The following is a 15,013-nucleotide window of genomic DNA, read 5'->3' as shown; positions in this document are numbered from 1 at the left end:
GTGAAGAATAAAATGAAATAGTAAATAGTGGAATTTGAGGAGCAAAAGGGACGTGGGACAATGACAGATGTGACAAACTGGCATGAAGATGAAGAGATTTGGGGGGAAGTAGTTGGAGCACATGGAGCACCCCGGTTGTTTCTGGTTCAGCCATGATGGGCTGTGGTGAAAATAGACACCCAGGGAAGAGGATCAGCATTGATGTATCGATCATTTAGGGCGCAGGGAAAAGCAGGCTGAAAGTCACAAAGCTTGACTTTGAGAAGGCAGACAATGTGGGCAGGAGACACAACCATACAGTTTTGCATGTGAAAATAAAAGGGAAACACTGATGGTACCTTTTTAAGGAATCTGAGTGGCACATCACAGATCTGTCCGAGTGTTCACAGAGACGGTGCCTCTAATTCCCAGACTGTGGACAGCAGATTTGTGATGACACAGAACAAGACCCACCCTCACATCAAAGTGCCAATGGCCCCAGGAGGAGCTGCTAGGAAGGAAGGAGGTGGGAATATTGATTTCTTCCTCACAAAAGAGACACTTAGCCCTAAATTTTCCCAGTAAGGATGAAGGTCTAAGACTCCTCATTGACTTAAATGGACTGGTGAAACCTGGGATAGGGAGATTTGTTTCTTCTTCATGGGCAACCTAACGAAGACATTGTTTCAGGCTATTTTCTTACAACATTGGGCAGGAGCACTGTGAAGGTCAAGACACCATTCCATCTTAACCCTTCATTTTCAGTCACCAGTGACTCTCTTGGTGGTATTCCTTTGGGGTTGAAACTTGCCTGTTTTAGTTTGGACAATGAGGTAGATGAATTGGTAAGAAACCGTATAAACAGCAGGAAACTGTGGACACACCGAGGGCTTTGACCAAGGCAAGAAGTCCGTGGGGCCTCTTCCAGCCCTAGCACCAGCTGGCTGAGTGGGCTCAACCTTTCTGAGTCTTACTTTTAACATCCCGAGGGTAGAACTTCATGTTCTCTTCTACAGTGATAAATATTAGTGGGAATGAACAACCTGCAGGAGTTAGAACAGTGCTGAAGAGCGTTGGACTTAAATTCTCCTCCCTAAAAATGGGCATAATCTCGGCAAATCATTAAACTTCTGTGCCTTAGAATTCTCCTCCGTAAAATAGGAGGGGGTTCCTTCTAAACCTAAAATTTCAGGGTAAGTTTATCAAGAGCTGAGGGAACAGAAACATTTTGAAAGCAGAATTTACAGGTAAAGAAGATTGGCGGCAAACTTAAATAAAAGATACCGCGATTAGTTGAAGAACTAAGAAGCCAAATTTATGCCGTCCATGTTTGCGTCACCGTGAGTGCTTCTTATCAGTATGAGAAGCAAATTTCAAAAAGGAAAAAAATCAAACCCAGGTCTCTTTAGCGTCAAAAGCCTTTCTTTTTAACAATGTTACCATTTGGATTGAAAATGATTTCTCTTGGAACTTCCAGAGTAGCAGAAACAGTTTGAAGCATTTATTTATAGGTTGCTTTTAAAAATGATTTCATCATTATCCATTAGTATTTATGTATAGACAGCATGCTAGGTCTCTATACAGCAAAATAGAATTCTTTCTCGAGTGAGATGGAAATGAATGGAAGTTAGAAAATTCAGAAGACAAAAATTGTAGCAAAATAAACTGTTTGATAGAATAAATAATATTTTTATAGTTTTTTTTCAGATTTTATTTATTTGAGAGAGAGAATGAGAGAGAGCACATGAGGGGGGGAGGGGCAGAGGGAGAAGCAGACTCCCCGCTGAGCAGGGAGCCTGATGCCGACTCCATCCTGGGACTCCAGGATCATGACCTGAGCTGAAGGCAGTCGCTTAACCAACTGAGCCACCCAGGTGTCCCTAGAATAAATAATATTTTAAAATGCAGTTCCATCCCATGTGCAAATGTAGCTAAATTAACATTACTATGGAGACTCTAACCTTTAGGTTTCTTGACTTCTAGCACACGTTATTCTTAATATTATTGCTCCTTTACCCCAGTGTTGCACGTTTAGTATTCATTTACATTTTTCTCCTGGTTCAGTAAATAATTTTGAATTTTCACACATATAGTGGAGGGTGTAATGCCTAGTAAAATGGTTAAGACTTTTTGTATGTATATTGTTATAGTGAGCTTGTCTTTGAGCTTTGTAAGTAGAAGTGATCCGGTCTGGAACACTCACTCAGGAGCTTATTTTAGTAGTGGTTGTCTCTTATAGGTACACTCTGTAAATTCCTTCTTTCCACCTACATCTGCAATCCCAAATGTTTCTTGCATATTCCTGGGTTTAGCTGTCTTTCCCTACGTGCATACCTTACTTTTTCCTCCTACTTTCTTTTACAGAGGTTCTCACCTATTGCCAAAACTTGACAAAAAAGCATTTTTAAAAATTTAAAAAAAAATTTTTTTTTTAAGATTTTATTTGACAGAGAGAGCACAAGCAGGGGGAGCGGTGGGCAGAGGAAGAGAGAGAAACAGGCTAGCGGCTGAGCAGGGAGCCCTTCTGCCAGTGGGGGCTCCATCCCAGGACCGGGGGATCATGACCTGAGGCGAAGGCAGATGCTTGACCGACTAAGTCACCCAGGCGTCCCTGATAGAAGAGCATTTTAATTATTTACCATTTGGAATCCTTCAGTCGATCTTAGATTTATATTGTTTATATGTACTATCATGTTTTTTCTTTATTTATATCCTCAGTCATAATAGGAGACAAAGAGAAAACATCTTGCTATGAAAAAACAGCTTTCCATAGGATCTAGGCTGGGGAGACATGGTATAGAAACTTACATGGTCACTCAAGAATTTTAAATGGTTTGGAAAGCTTTATCATTCAGGGTTCTCCTGCACCATCCTTTACAACCAGCACAATTAGTTAAAAGATTGCCCCAAGGAAGGTTTCCTATTTTATAGACAGGGAAACTGACACAGAATTAAGTATCCTGGTTAAAACTATGGGTGGTAGAAGCAAAAGCAGAAGAAAATTTATCTACTTCTCTTGGCCATGTTGCTTCTATCTTCAGGGAGAATACGCAGTACATTAGGGAGAATACGCAGTACATTATAACATAGGCAGTCTTCACTTAACTGATTCAGAAAGGCTGTGGGGCCAGTGCTAGTTGCAGAAACATCTAAGATCAAGACTCTACAAAGCACAAATACAGAGATGTAACAACAGTGTGTTCTGGGGAGGACTGTGAGTAGACAGGTCTGTAATAACAGTTGGCCAGGGCAGCAACAAGGGCCACAAAGATAAAACAGGAGTAGCCAGAACCTGAGCTTTATTCAGCAACGTGCGCTCCCCAGGATGCCGTCATTTTTCCTTCTGAGAAAAAGTGCAGTCTAATGGGTTACCTTCTCACTTCACAGGGGACGGTGCCAGGATGCCTGGGCTTCGAGCTCTCCAAAGCACAGGCCTCCCGAAAAATCAGGGGAGCGATACTTCGATTAAAAAGCGGTCGTGAAACCATTCGAGGATCTGGGCAAAAGGTCCTCTAGGGCACCAGGTAGCGATGCGTGAGCGGGGCTGGGCTGGGCCCGACGTGGAAGGAGAGACCCTGCAACAGCCACCGCGTCCGCAGGACCCTGGCAAGAATCGGCTTTGGAGAGGGTGGAGAAGAGTGCAACCCCGAGAGGGGCCTGCTCCCTCGGGAGGGGAGAAAGCCGGCAACCGCAAGCGCGGTGCACAGATTGACGGGTGAAGACCAGGGACCGGAGAGGGGATGGGGCAGGGTGGTGGCATCCTGGAGGCGTGAGGGGGTCGCCTTGAAGACTGAGGACTAGGCCAGGACCAGGGCAGCAGGAAAGTGTGAAGGAAAGACCCCTTCCTTTGGCAGCTTCCAATTCGTTTCTGTCAAAGATGGCCAAATTCCACGCTGCCCTGCCCCCCTCCGCGCTTTCTACTGGCCCCCTAGGGTTGCTCCCCAGTGCTGCGGCTGGCGGTGGGGAGGTCCGGGTGAGTGTGCGCGCCGGAGGGAAGGTGCGGAAAAGAGGAGACCCTCCCTGGCCGCACCTCCCACCCCGCCGGCCCTCTGGGCGGTTTTTTTAGTTGAGAAAGAGGGCTCTGCCGCTTTAAGGTGGGGAGTAGGCGTCACCTCTGGCCGGGTGACGAACTGGGGCGGGGACCGTGTGGGCGTGTCCATGCAAAGCAGGAGGTGGTGCTGGCGGTGGGCGGTCCCATAGTAAAATGTTCGAGGGAGGGGCGGGGTCAAGGAGGCGAGGCTACTTGGTGGGCGGGGCGATGGGGGCGGTGCCTCTCCGGGAAGGCCGGGGAGGGGGAGGAGGAAGCAGCCGGGTTGGTACCATTGCGCGCGTTCCGGGAGGGGGACGAATGACATTCCCTTGGAGGGGGGCGGGCCCTTCCCGGCGGCGGGCCCCGCGCGGGGAGGGGCAGTCCCCATTCCCCCGCCGGGCGGGACGCCGGGGCCGGGGGAGGGGGCACCTCTCCGCTCGCGTCCGAGGCGGGGCCGGCGGTACCTTTCGTGGCGCGGTGCGGCTGGGGGAGGGCCGAGGGGAGGGGGAAGGGGCGGGACCGGGAGGGGGGAGCCGGAAAGGGGGAGGTGCCGGCGGACAATGGAGCCTATGTGTGCCTGCGGGAGTGGGACGGCGCCGCCGCCGCCGCTGCCGCCGCCGGGGGGAGACGCTGCGCCGCCGCTGCCGCTGGCCCCGGCCCCGGCCCCCCGGGGCTGAGAGCCGCCCCGGACCGAAGCCCCCTCCCCTACTCCGCTCCTCCTCTCCCTTCCCCCACTCCCGCCTCGGGGGTAAGTGGCACCTCGGGGGGGAGGGGGAGGGGAAGGACCAGAGCCGGGAGGGGGGGTGGGGGGGCCGGGTCCGCGTCCGCGTGTTTTGAGCCGGTTTGGGGGCAGGGGTAGCCACAGCCGCGGAGAGCCGTGGGGGTGGGGGGGGAGGGGAGAAAGGGGCGGGGGTCGAGGTTGCGGATGTAGTGAGTTGAGTCTGGAGAAACCTGTGGGGGAGGAGGCGGGGCGTCCTTTGCCCACCGCTCTCTGAGCGGTGGGAAGAGACCGCGGCATCTCTCGATTTTTTAGGGGTTGTGTCCCAAGCAGTGCTTGGAGAGGCTAAATGAGAAGATGGGACGGTCCCAGGGTCCTGGGATGAAGGGGCTTTGGAGGGGCGAGATGGAGAGCTAAATAAGGGAATAAGGGGCGAGTTTGGTGGGGTCTGTAAGAACCTGGCGGTGGATAGAGAGGTAAAGGGGACTTTGCAGGCCAGTGACTTGTTGAAGGGTGAGGGGAAGTGAAAGCTAAGAAGCATGTAGGAGTAGTAAAGGGCTCCAGTAGGTGAGGTGGTGATGTCTAGGTCACTGAGTCATTGTGGGGGTCGTGGACACACCATTGATTTCCAAAGTGGAACCCTGGTCTTTGACCTTTGAAAGTTGCAAAGACTATTAAGATGTCACTGGTTAGTGTTGGGTGAGCCTGGTGAAATGGAGATATCCTAAGGAAAACAACAGCAGGGTTGGTTAAGTTCAGAAGGAAGGGCCAGAGGCCTGTAATATTGTAGCTGGGGGCCTTACCTGAAGGCTCCCAAGCCTGAGGGAGGAGGCCTCAAATCTGTCCTCCAGGGGCCCTGGTCTCTGCTAGAGAGGAGGGACTTAGAGCCTAAGTTGCAGTCCAGTTGGGGACTGATAAAGTTAGTAGACAAGGCATCTCTTGGTGGAGAGACTCTAGGATGGGATGAAATTGGTGAAAAGTTAGGCTTTGGTTAAGGCAAACATGGATAGATCCCTGGCGGTGACTTTAGTGGGAAAGTGATTTAGTGGCTGTGTAAAGAGATTCATTTGGGTCAGTGATGTGTGGTGGGTTACTAGCATTTGAAATATACAGGAATTAAGTGTTCATTCTTAGACCAGAGATTTGGACTCTTGTGCACAGAGCACAAAATGATGAATTGGAAGTAGCAGGTAGAAAGGATGAATAGTAAAATAGTTGGGAGGGCAAAAGGATATGGGTGAGTAACAGTCATGTGTGGGTTAAGAACCCTTGACTCTTTGTGGAGATTCAGCAGTGTGATCGCCCTGTTGATTTTGTTTTTTGTCTTGATACTAGTGATCTGGGAAATTTTAGCAAGGAATAAATGTTACTGTGAATAATGTGTTGGTCATAAGTACAAATTTAAGAAAGACATCCTTACTAACTATTGAAAAAAGACTCAAGCTATTAAAGACAGAGATGAGTTAATAAAAGGAGAAGTTAGACGATGTAAGGATGCTTTGAAGAATGAGGATTCCACTAATTGGTGGTCTGAATAAGAAGAGAAAATTTAAGGCAAAGCTGGGGCATGGGTAACATTTCATAGTTTTAGGACCGAGGATCTAATGGTATTGAACCATTATAATATTATTTTGTAATAACAGTGTTGCAAGCAAGGTGATAATAGTTCCACAAGATATGGTAGGTAGGTAAGGAGGTCATTGACTAAAAGATGAAGGAAGAATTCCACACTGTTCTCTTCTTAGGAGGCAACTTGTATGTAATGTGGCTTTTGAGCTCAGGATCCCTGACCTGGATTTTTAGATGACTAGCATAGGTGAAACAGTACTTATATACATTGGAATTTATTCTATGGGATATTTGCCCCATCGCCTTCAGAAGTGTCTGCTTTTGTGAATCAAAAGAAAATGCTCTCTGGCTTATAGGGGATAAAAAATACAGAGGTTTCACAAGTATTATAATCAACTAAATATTTGATCATGGTGACTTGGTATAGTGGTTAGAGTCCTTGAACTTGGAATCAGGAAACTGACTCTCCCATTGACTTATGGGACTTTGAACCAATTTTTCATATTTATTGTCCAGTTTTCCCGTTTATGAAGTGGTGATACCACTGCCCTGACCACTCATAACCCATCGCAGCGCTTAATAAGTGAATGCCTATCTGCAAAGTGCTTTGAACACTTCTGAGAATGAGAGATGATGTAGCCCAACTTTTTTATAACTTTTAAAAGATTACTCTCTCTCAGGAACAGAACAAATTCAGCCTTTGTAACAATTATGGCAGCATAGTTGATCAAGAAGCAAAAAGGAGTACCATATACATCTGTCTTATTCTATCGTCTGGGTTTTGGTTTTCTACTAATTTTGAAAGGTGATACCTTGTCCCCATTTAGTAGTGATGACAATTGTGGAGTGTAAGAAAAGGTCCCCATGGAAGAGTAGGAAATTCACAGCACGTGCTGTGAATGCTCATCTAGGCTGATGCCCACCCTAAATTTGAGTGACCCTGGACGTGTTACTTGGCTTCATGGCAGCTTAATTTTCTTCCAACTATGAAGTAATGTTGGTGGAATAACTTACTTGTCTGTCTGCCTTGGTGACTATGATGTTAGAATCTATAGGAACTTTATTTGTTCGAGAACAACTTTATTTTTTCTTAATCTCCCATGTCCTACATACCCCATACCCCTTTGGCCAACTAATGAAGTGTAGGACCTCTTTCAAGAATTGTGTTTTTGAAATGCGTAAAATAGAACGTATAGACTTACAAGTGACATGGAAACAGTTAGCAAAATGTTAAACAATTATAATACAGTAATTTATATGCTTCTTTCTAACACATTAAATAATAGAGTGTAGCTGCAGATCTCACTGTACTGTGATTTTGAAGTAGGGATGGGTGTAAATATTGTGTTGGGATATCTGCAACAAGTGTAATGCCACGGGAAAGTGTCCTGTGGTTCGTCTTGGTGACAGTCACGGGATTGCTAGAACTACCTACCACTGGTTGTTCCCTCCCTTCACAGTTGACGGCAGTGCTAACTTTTGCTAGACGTGAGTGAGTATGAATGAAGATGGAAGTTTTCCCCAGGAAGTTCGCAGCTGCCACTAAGTCTCTCCACAGACCCCATGTGAGCCAGTGGGTCCCACATCAAGAACTCCTGCTCTAGACCAACTGATTTGTGAAAGTTAAATTTTTTTATGGCCACTTGCATTTTAGGCTCTGCAATATTTTTTCAGCATCTCCATCATGCCAAACATAGGGCATAAAGAAGATATGAAATAAAAGTCCATTTTGCAACCTATTAGTGACTGTTCTTGGTTGTGGAGAAAGTTAAAAACAATGATTAGCTTGAGGCTTTTGTGTCTGGTGGTTTTGCTTTTCTTATAAACAACCCTGGCTTCAATGGGATGGATTTGGGCTGCACTGCTCCATCGTCTTGCATTTTGAGTTTTAGTGGTTTTGCCTTCCTTCCCCATTTTTGACCTAATTATTTTCTCACTGCTCCTTCCAAATACTGTTTTGGCCTCAGAGCATTGAGGAATGGGTGGTTTTCTTTGCAGTCGGTGTGAATTGGGGTATGAACTTCTCTATTCTTCTCACCCCTGTAGGACTGAATGTGGGGCTAGCTGGTGTCACTCCACTTTGACCTAAAAATTCCCTTCTGTTTGGGAGGCAGAGATCATTCTCGGAAAGTTCTTCTGGGTCCCAATGTAGAAGAGAGAGCAGAGTGGACATCTCGAAAGGTAAAGAAACTGATGATGAACATACGACTTCTGTGATTCAATCTGAGTATTTTGGATTTTTGTTTATGTTTCTGTAGGGTCTCTTGTAAGTTAAAACTACATTTGTTTCCCAAGGCAAAGGTCATCAAGTTAAATGCAAGTCAAAAGTGTAAGCATAGTTACCTTCTGTTTTTCTGTGAGCAGGGACTTCCGCAATAGCTCACCTCATGGGAAAGGCAGGTGGTGGGAAGTTAAACAGGTATTTAGCATGTCTTCATTGGTTTGTGTAAATTCGAGGCAAGGGTAGCAAAACTTAAGCTCCAAGCTCATTATAATCCCTGGATCACCCAGCATTTCTTGAGTTTCTCCTGGGTGTTGGGTGCTGTGGTGATGACCCTTTCCTCAGGAGGCTCTCTGTCTACACATAACAGGGATACAGTTTTTTAAGTGTTGTAATAGGATTGTGACCATAATGCTGTAAGGACCCCAGAGGACTTTCCTAAGGACAGGTGGGAATCAAGGAGAATTTCACAAAGAAGGGACGTTTGTGCTGAAATTTTACTTTGGGTGACCATTATTCTAAATGATAGAAATTCATTTGTGAAGGCTTAACTTTTACCAAGACTCTTTAATTTGATATAAGTTACTTGCTTGCTTAAGATTTGTTAGCTTGAAGGATAATAGAGGCATTCTGACCCTTCGAGTATGAAAACATACATTAGTATTTTGTATGGACCAAGGTTTTCTGTGCATGTGCATATGCGTTGTATAGTTTTCTTTTCTCCACATGTTGGGGGAAAGATTGGTTCTTCCTATTGTGTACTTTTGCTGAGAGGAAGCTGTTAGGAATTGGCATGCCAAAAGTTAAGAATGAGCTCGGAATGGAATCTTGCGGCCTTTTAGTTCCACATTCTAAGTTTGATACTCTGCCTTTTATGGAGTAGTGGTCATAGCATAGAAATGAACTTTGTTAAACATGACATCGTTGTAATAAACTTGACTTCTTAGAGGAGGAGAGTGGGAAAGGATCATTGGAAGAATTGAAATTGGAATTGTAGAGGTGATTCTGAGCTTGGTCAGATTAATTTGTGAATTTATTTACAACTTTGTGACAACCTTATAGAGTCTCCTTTGAAAGATTCCGAAATAATTTGGCCTTAGGACAATCTGGAACTTGTTTCTTCCTTGCAATTTCAAAACTATAAAATCTGGGCAAAGGGGAAGGCTCAGGGTTATAATTCTGATTTACGAGGACTAATGTTAGAAATTGTCCTGCTTGACCAGTAGCTTGTTTTGTTGACTTATCTAGCCCCGTTCATTTTAGCGTTTCGCACACAGTAGGCACTCAGTCACGGAAATCATTTGGCCGGGTTGTTCAGCCCCACGTTCTCCCAAAAGCACGTGAAAATACCTTTCCTTGCTGAGTGCTTGCCGTGTAGAGTGAGGGTTCGGAGTAGGGAGGACTGCGACCGAGTTCACTCCGTGAATTCAACAGTGCATCTGCAGGTCTGTCTCTTTCTCCTTCCCAGTCAGCTCCAGTTCTCTGTACGAACGAGGAATGGGCAGCAGCAAAAATGGGAGGGTTTTTTTTTTTCCTACGAAATGCCCAGAAATTTAGAAGGTAGAAACATTGATTTTATTTGCCCTTAGTATTTCCCAGTCTCTGAAAATAAAATGTGCAGTTGGGGAGGAGGGAAAGTCACAGGGGCCTTGAGATGTCTACCGATTGGATAATATACTCTTTAAAAATTGGAAGTTAATTCCCTTTACATGGGAGATGACAACTGCCTCTTAATCGAGCATTCTAGAATACATAGGAAATCTGCTCTTAAGATACACAGTAACAAGATGTATAGTTGATTTTTTTTTTTTAATCCATTTAGAAATTTTTCTTCTTTATCCTTCATCCAGGTGAGGGCACCTTTGAGAAAGGGGTTCCGGGACTCCTCCAACTCCTCACCTCCAGGATGAGTACCGCAGTATCGTGACCCTTGGGGTTTTGGTGAGTAGCCTGATGGATCACAGTAGCACTAGAGAGCCTGGCTGGCTTAGAAAGATGATCTTGGGGAAAAACTTCAACTTCTGTTTGAGAGATATTTTTTGAAATACCACATGCCAGGTGCTAGAGTAAGTGCTGGGAATACAGGGATGGACAGGTCACTCTTGTTCCTTGCCTGCCCTTTCTGAAGAAAAAATTCTGAAGCCAGGATTTCATTCCTTCCGCGAAAATATTCAAACTCGGTATGGAGGGTTGAGGTGAGGGAGAGGCCTGTCGGGAATGACACCTGTGTTTGTGGCCTGAGCAACTGGGTGCCATCTACTGCAGTGTGGAAGACAGAAGGACAAATACTTTGGGGAGGGGGGCCATCTGGAGATGAAGAATTCCTCTCCTGTCTTGTTGAGTTGGAGATATCAAGGGAGATGTCAAGATGGCATTTGTGGGTGCTGGTCCGCAGGGCAGAAGCTGAGCTGGGAACGGGAAACTGGGAGTTGTTGGCATGGAGAGAGCTTACCGAATGAGAAGAGAAGGGGCCCCAGGGTAGAGTCCCGAGGACCTCTGAGTTGCAGAGATTGAATAGAGAAGGGGCCAGCACAGGGGACAGACAGAGTGACCGGAGAGGCGGGAGGAAATCTAGGGAAGTGTGGCACCATGGAAAGCGAAAGAGGAGAGTTTCAAGGAGGAAGCAGTCAGCTGGCAGACTAAGAGATGGCATAAGATGAGGTTAGAACAGTGGCCAGTGGTGACCTTAACCAAAATAGTGGTTTCTGTGATCCGGATGGGGGTGGCAGGTGGAAGTTGGTTTAAAATGGTGAAAGGGTGAATGACAAGTAAGGAAGTGAAGACTGTGTGTCTTGTCAACTCTGGAGAAACTTGGCTCTGAAAGGGAATAATAACATGTTAGAGCTGGGCTTTGTTTTCCTGTAATTTTTTTGTTTTTTTCTCAATGCTGGAAGAGACTACCCCATGTCCAAGTGATGACTGGAAATATGCAGGAGATGGCGGGGAAGGCCAAAGGGAGAGAGCGAGAGCTCTCAGAAAGCTGGACAGAATGGGGCCTAGACCACCTGTGGTGGGACTGACCTTTGGGGAGAAGTGGGCTGTTTTGTCTGTTTCAATAATAGGGAAGAAGGAGGGGATAGGTACTCTGAAAACAGGTTTGCCGATTTGATGGTGAGCATGTCACATCTGGCCTGGTGACTTCTCTTCTTGTCAAGTCCTGGGCAAGACCATTGAGAGGGGAGGGCGGGAAGGAAGGGGACAGTTGGAGATGAACAAAATATGAAATGCCATTTGGCAGGATAAGCTAGTGAGCTGGCTAGAGAATGGTAGTCATCCTAGTAGTAGTGCACCCACATGCTGATGTTGTACTGCTAAGCACTTTATTCCGTGCACGGGCTCCCCTTGTTCACTGAGTCCCCATCTTGGCAGGCACCGGAGTGATGAAGAGCACAGCCAGGGTGCCTGGCCCCGCACCAGCTCTGCCACGTACTGGGGTATGGCTAACCCAGGGATGACCCACCTCGCTGGGGCAAACGGCTACACATTTCAGAGGCTCAGTTTCCTCATCTCTCAAATAGGGAGAGTAAGAGTACCTGCCGCCTGGTGCTGTGGTCAGTGAGTTTAGTATGTCGGGATGTCTGACACCTAGTTAGGAGGAATTTTAAATAGCATCTAAGAAGAAAAGGGAGAAACATTGACTAAGTAGATCTTAAAGTTAGGAGATTTCTTTATAGTGGAGGAAAAAAAATCTCTGTGTGTCTGTAATGAAGCATCTTCTGTGGAAGAGCTTTTCCAGTCCTTACGGTAAACAGTTGAGTACCACTCTGCAAATGTAGACGCCAAAGAGCCTAATGTGAGTCTTTGGCGGATTTCTTTTGCTTGGCTAGGGCTAAGGCTAGGGTGACTTACTTCAACAACTCCTCTAGATCAGGGGTTGAAGACCCTGGATTTTGTTGCCCATCTCTCAGTGAGTCCACATGCTTGTTTCAGCCTTCTTTGCTGTCTCCACCCATAAAGTCATGGTAAGGAGGTGGCTTCGCGGAAGAGCAGGGTCGGGGAGCACCGGGAGAAACCCCTCCCACAGTTCATGTGTGCTGGGGCCACGCATCCGTACAGTGCCTGTTGATCAAGCTTGAGCAACTCGCGAGAAGAGACTGTCTGTAGGAGTACTTTGAAATAAAAGTGTCATATGCTCACAGTATTATTAGAAATCATCGTTGCTACCAGCTCCTCAGAAATGCCTGGCAGATTGAGGCGATTTGATAGTTGTAGTATGTTCAGAGTTCCTTTGGAAAAAGAGTGCAACGCAAATGCCAGGTGTTTCTGTTCTGGGAGAAGCTGGGTCAGTCATGGAGGGTCCAGCCACATCTCAGTACACCATGCTGACGATTATAGACAAGCCAAAGAACTTTATTTTTTTTTTATTTTTATTTTTTTTTTAAACACTTGATTTTTATTTATTTGGCGGAGAGAGAGACAGCGAGAAAGGGAACACAAGCAGGGGGAGTGGGAGAGGGAGAAGCAGGCTTCCCGCGGAGCAGGGAGCCCGATGCGGGGCTCGATCCCAAGACCCTGGGATCATGACCTGAGCCGAAGGCAGACGCTTAACGACTGAGCCACCCAGGCGCCCCAAGCCAAAGAACTTTAAAACAAGATTCCTGTCTTCAGAGAACATAGTCTTTATAGGGAGATAAAACATACACATAGGAATATTCAGTATGACATGCGATTGAGTGCTAGAATGCGTGACGCAGACAGAAAGTACCAGAAGTTACAGAAGGGGAGTATCTAGGTGGTAACTGCTTTCCTGTTCCTGAGGTAAATGTTTTCTGATGGCTTTGTCCGTGCAAGATTCATTTGCTACTTCTATTTTACCAGTGATTCCTGATGTTTAGTGAGAGGTTACAAAATGACTTATGATCACGTATGTCAAACTTGACAACCACGATCAATTTTATAGTTTAAACTGAAAAAAAAAAAAAAAGCTGAAGGTGGTGGGGGATAAAAATACAACCTTAAATGTAATCAAAACCGAGGTGTGTTTCAGGATGTTTTCTCCTAAGGTCGACATAGAAATATTCCATAACATTTTATTCTAGTTCTTTTTCCTGACTTCTTCACTTAAAAAGAAAAAAATGACATCAGGTGCACCGAGAACTTCCATAAATCCTTTCAGTGTCTCAGGTAAAACAGCTGGCACTGTTACAAATTTCCAAATGAAGAAAGAGACATTTAACACTTGACAGCGATCCTACTCAGTGCCAAAACCTGGAATAAAACTCCCAGTCTTGGTCCAGTTCTGGAGCCTCTCAAGGGGTATGTGAGCTAGAACACCTGAGCTCCTTCTAACTCGCTTTTGATCCTTCAGTCACAAATCCTACATCTTGTCTCCTCCTCCTTCGGTCCCATACTCCAGCGGCAAGATAGCAGAAGGTGGGGAGGGAGCTGAGGGGACAGTGGTTACCAGAACACCATGTTGGCCCTGCCCTGGAAGGAGAAGGGACTGAAAGTGTATCTTTGTTTTCCCCGCACTCGTCTAGGCTTCCTTAAGGAAAGGGCTTTCTCATTTGTTCTCTGGCTAGGTTTGGGAATATTTTCTTGACCTTTATGCTTCAAATTAGCCTTGCAAATTGGCTCAGAAAATATCTTAGCTTTCAAAGATGTTCTTTTACCTTCAGCATTATGGATCATTCCCACGCTTACCCATGCCTAGGGTCCCTGTCATTAAACAGTGAGAACGCAAGATGCATCCTTGGCATAATTTAATAGACCGTGGACGTCAGGGGGCAGAACTGATTGTACTTGGTGTTGGCTCCACAGCTGATTTCAGAAGTACCTCCTCCAATGTCTCTCCACCCCGAGGCCCTGAGAATATAAACAGATTAATTTGTTTCGTGGTTGGAAACCGGGATGGGTTTGTTACATTGCAGCGCCATTGTTTGCCATCCGAGGTGAAAGACCAGATAGTTGCTTTGGATTTGGAGTACGCTGTGGTTTCAAGGCATTGTTTTGAGAAAAGAAAAACCCAAGTGTTTGACGGGTTTGTATTTGGAAGCTGAGAAATGTGAGGGAGAATATATGGCTGCAGATAAAATGTTTTTCTCATCTGCTCACAAACGCCCCGGTACATGATAGTTGGTGGGAGGCTCATGGGCTTGGCAGAAAGGCTTGTCCCTCTTGAGCTGCCCCAGCGCCAGAGCACGAGCGCCGCCGCTCCTTTGACCCCGCTGGAAGCCGAGGAGTGACCTCGCCGCCGCCTCGTCGAGTTGGCTAGCGCTTTACCTTTGATCCTGTTGTAAGGGTGTTTTATGTCTTTTGGGGGGGCCTTTTCCCATAGTGTGCCCTGGAGATGCGAGATTTTCCTTTGGCAGCAGGAGGCACACCCCCAGAGAATGCTGGAGCTGCAAGGGGAAAGGACCCACTTCCACAGCGGAGAAAAACAAAGAGGAAAAGGGCGTACAGGGGGCCAGCGCTGAGGGACGCACCCAGCCAGCAGCGGGCCGCCACCGCCCTCAGCAGCTGTGTCTGCTGCCCGAGAGGAACTCGGTGAGCCCGT

At 46.4% G+C, this 15,013-nt stretch overlaps 1 protein-coding gene across 1 annotated transcript; it reads left to right on the top strand.

Annotated features, from left to right (window-relative positions):
- Positions 1–4,561: 4,561 nt before the first annotated feature.
- Positions 4,562–15,007, top strand: LOC148164470 (uncharacterized). Its single transcript, XM_088022308.1, has 4 exons — positions 4,562–4,757; positions 8,343–8,477; positions 10,368–10,458; positions 14,795–15,007. The coding sequence occupies exon 4, from the start codon at positions 14,807–14,809 to the stop codon at positions 15,005–15,007; it is 201 nt and encodes a 66-aa protein (XP_087878434.1). The 5' UTR covers positions 4,562–4,757; positions 8,343–8,477; positions 10,368–10,458; positions 14,795–14,806.
- The last annotated feature ends 6 nt before the right edge of the window (positions 15,008–15,013 follow it).

Source organism: Eumetopias jubatus, unplaced genomic scaffold (genome assembly GCF_037043125.1).
Source record: "Eumetopias jubatus isolate StellerSeaLion01/CBP00866 unplaced genomic scaffold, mEumJub1_p1.0 scaffold_4, whole genome shotgun sequence".
NCBI lineage: Eukaryota > Metazoa > Chordata > Mammalia > Carnivora > Otariidae > Eumetopias > Eumetopias jubatus.
The sequence above is the reverse complement of the archived record's forward strand: the minus strand, read 5'-3'. Positions and strand labels throughout refer to the sequence as shown.

Coding starts and splice junctions, on each gene's coding strand:
- LOC148164470 (XM_088022308.1), top strand. CDS start 14,807: ATGCGAGATTTTCCTTTGGCAGCAGGAGGCACACCCCCAGAGAATGCT.